This window comes from Frankliniella occidentalis, unplaced genomic scaffold (assembly GCF_000697945.3).
Source record: "Frankliniella occidentalis isolate FOCC.00 unplaced genomic scaffold, Focc_3.1 Scaffold56, whole genome shotgun sequence".
NCBI classification, from domain to species: Eukaryota; Metazoa; Arthropoda; class Insecta; order Thysanoptera; family Thripidae; genus Frankliniella; species Frankliniella occidentalis.
The window spans coordinates 245,866-247,486 of record NW_026267186.1 but is presented as its reverse complement, the minus strand read 5'-3'; the positions used below and the strand labels follow the sequence as shown (position 1 = coordinate 247,486).

The 1,621-nt window shown below is 55.5% G+C and overlaps 1 protein-coding gene across 1 annotated transcript in view; it reads right to left on the bottom strand.

The window, feature by feature from the left end:
• Window positions 1-365, bottom strand: part of LOC113212198 (tenascin) — a gene marked incomplete in the record, with an annotated part of 16,280 nt that extends 15,915 nt beyond the window's left edge. The window contains 1 exon segment of the mRNA XM_052267648.1: window positions 164-365. Within this exon segment, the coding sequence (XP_052123608.1) occupies window positions 164-350 (187 nt within the window).
• Between the last annotated feature and the right edge of the window lie 1,256 nt (window positions 366-1,621).

Genomic DNA, 1,621 nt, shown 5'->3' with positions numbered 1-1,621 from the left:
GGGGGGGGGCAGGTCTGCCTACCCAGAGCGGGTAGGCAAACTCGTCTGCACGTGCGTCTTCTCTGAATCACTCGGTACACCTAGTACGGAGTTGAACACTTCTTGCAAGTACAGAATTCAACTTGCAGTCATTGCACACTTGGTCTATCAGTGTGCGACTCGCCTGTGCGGGAGAGCAGGCAGCTCTTGCTGAAGGCCGCGTCGTACTCGGCGCCGTCCGCGCACTCGCACCAGTAGTTGCTGCAGGCCGAGTGGCGGCCGTGCTTGGACACGCAGTCCGCGTCCACGCTGCACGGCGCCAGCAGCGGCGCGCGCTCTGTAGGGCATGCACACACCGACCAGGGCGTCATTTCGGCTCACACACATTAGGGATCGTCCAGACAGCACATCCGTTACTATTTCCAAGATTCACATTCAGCAAATTGCGGGAGGTCGGCGCCTGCGATACTCGAGGTAGGCCACCCCGCAGCACACGCATGCACTGCGAGCAGGCTCTTGCCTACCTACCAGGCGCTATGAGGGCTGGCAGAGGCTGAACTTGGCAGGTTCAAGAGGACGATTGACGGACGAACTTTCTGGATAATCCCATAGCATGGGGTGGAAAAGTCAAGGGGCTCCCACCTCATTCGCGAAACAACTGACATTGTGGCGAGAGGTAATGACAATTAGTACACTTATGGGAGTAAAGGTGTGGATTTTCCTTTGAAATTCACACACTTACTTGTGCCTCCACTGTGTGAATAGCGTTCACACACACCCCTTTGTGCAGTTTGCACACCACACTCGGGTTTCCTGCTGCGGCGTTTTGCGTGAACGAACGCGCCGCCAGTTTCAGAGGGGTGGTTTTGTTTTAAATCACGACGGGTGCGGCACCAACGCTGCAGCCACCGCACCCGCCCGCGGCCCTGACTCACCGACAGAGGGGCTTATCTCTCTTATCTTATCTCGGCCCGGCCCGTGCAGCAGACAGATGTAATCTCCGACTAAACTTTCGCTCTCTTCTATGCTCGTGCCCGGATGGCTGGTGCCCCTCTCTTTTCCTCCACCCGACTTGGTAGTTAGCAATGCGATGTATATTGCTATGCGATTGCAACGCCACGGTTGCAGCAATACTGCCATCTATAGACTGGCAATTTAAAATAAAACTTTTTAAAAAATTTGGGAACCGGCGTTCTTTATCAAAACGGGAATCTTTTACCTTCGAGTAAGACAGACTGGCGGAACTGTCTATAATTACTATTAAATGATTTCGGAAAATAACACTAAAAATTCAAGACGGTTGCAATGTGGTTGTGTTGACTAGGGCAAGGAAGGGTGGGCTTGACGCTGAGGTAAAGGTCAGGGGCGTGGAGGTGTGGTGCCTGTGTATTTGCTTGTGGCCGTGCAAAGCTCGCCCCGCCTCGCACTTGAGCCTGTCTGTCTCGCCGAGGACTTCCCGCTCGCGGCACGTTCATGCATCCTGGGGGGCGGGCGGGCGAGCGGCCGTGCGTCGAGTGCGCGCGGACGCCCATGAGGACTTGCAGAGGGTCGATACGCCCACGCCTATGGGCCACGTCAAGGCTGTCCTCTTGCTGTCCCGTCGCTGTCCTCAATTATTTAATGAATCGAGGCTGTCCCCCCC